This window comes from Bidens hawaiensis, unplaced genomic scaffold, assembly GCF_021521415.1.
Source record: "Bidens hawaiensis isolate Kalapana, Puna unplaced genomic scaffold, B.hawaiensis_p1.1 tig00077722_1, whole genome shotgun sequence".
NCBI classification, from domain to species: domain Eukaryota; kingdom Viridiplantae; phylum Streptophyta; class Magnoliopsida; order Asterales; family Asteraceae; genus Bidens; species Bidens hawaiensis.
In genome coordinates, this window is record NW_027503372.1 from 1,540 (window position 1) to 2,891 (window position 1,352).

The window sequence follows — 1,352 nt, forward strand, 5'->3', positions numbered from 1 at the left end:
GATTTGGGAAGGGAACACTGCTGTGGGACGATTTAGGGTTTTTTTGGGGGGATTATTGCGAAAAAGGGTGACTTTGAGAGGTGAGGTGGGACCATCCAGCTTTTCTCTCTTTCTCACATGCACACACATACATATTATATGTTATATATTATATATATATATGTGTGTATATATATTGGGACAACAAACCACAACGTCGCGTTATGGATAGGGGTAACAAATCTACGTGTCGCTAAACAGCCTAAATGATAAAAATGTTTCTTGATTTAATAAATGTACATTAAATGAAAAGGTTAAAACAGGTTGAGTTTTTACAAAGAAGGTAACCTATTCGATAAACTCTTAAACTATAAACACCAAACGGTTAAACCTCCAAACTATTGAATGGGTAGATCCACCTCGATTTTAACGGTTTATTAACACTCCTACTTGCCGATTTACCATTAAAGTTATCTTCTAGATTTAAGCCTTCCAAGATTGAGTATTTTTTCTTTAATCTAGAATCGATTCGAGATTTAGTTCATTTCATATCAGTATACTCAAGTTCTTGATGATTTGGTTTAAAAACTGCAGGTTGTTCAACCAATGGGATTGGAATCCATTTACTAGAAATGGAGTCAACTCCAGAAAAGAAAGCAGTGATCAATCCAAAAGACAACCACATTTCCTTTCAATGCACAAACATGGATCTCATAATCAAGAAACTCAAGGAAATGGGAATCAAATACGTGACCGCGGTTGTGAAAGAAGGCGGTGTGGAGGTGGACCAGCTCTTCTTCCATGATCCAGATGGTTACATGATTGAGATCTGCAATTGCCATGTTCTCCCTGTGCTTCCTATCACCTCATGCCCCCTCAAGAAGCAGGTCACGCCCATTCCACAAACTAACCGTGTCGAATCCTCATTCTACGGTATGTTTAATTATAAACCTTGCATGTTATTATGTGTTTTTTGTTCATATTTGTAGAGAACATATTTATAAAATGTTTTATTTTGGTGATGTTAATGAAAATGCAGATGAAACAAGGTCCAAGAATTACTTTTGTGGAGAAGATGAGGGCTTGATGATGGAAAATTTCATGATAGACATGATGGGTATCTCCTTCTAAGAAATAAATTCATGGGAGTTGATCCATCAGTTGATGTATGTTTGTTTAGTATTTTTGTACTTTTTACTAGGTGTTTTATTATTATTATTATTATTATTATTATTATTATTATTATTTTCAAATTGATTAGAAAGAAGTAAAATCTTTTTTTGTATAAAAAATGGATTTTATTTATATGATATGTAAGCATGTTTTCAATAACTTCTCTCTTTAAGTTAAGCATGTAACGTTGTCTCTTGTTT

The 1,352-nt window shown here is 33.8% G+C and overlaps 1 protein-coding gene across 1 annotated transcript; it reads left to right on the forward strand.

The window, feature by feature from the left end:
* Positions 1 to 591: 591 nt before the first annotated feature.
* Positions 592 to 1,132, forward strand: LOC143606859 (glyoxylase I 4-like). Its single transcript, XM_077082488.1, has 2 exons — positions 592 to 912; positions 1,019 to 1,132. Exons 1-2 carry the CDS (start codon positions 612 to 614, stop codon positions 1,108 to 1,110), a joined length of 393 nt encoding a protein of 130 aa, XP_076938603.1. The 5' UTR covers positions 592 to 611; the 3' UTR covers positions 1,111 to 1,132.
* Positions 1,133 to 1,352: the final 220 nt, after the last annotated feature.

Bases quoted from the DNA above. Each gene is read 5' to 3' on its own strand.
- LOC143606859 (XM_077082488.1), top strand. From the start codon at position 612: ATGGAGTCAACTCCAGAAAAGAAAGCAGTGATCAATCCAAAAGACAAC. The intron at 913-1,018 runs GTATGTTTAATT...ATGAAAATGCAG, and splicing joins TGTCGAATCCTCATTCTACG to ATGAAACAAGGTCCAAGAAT.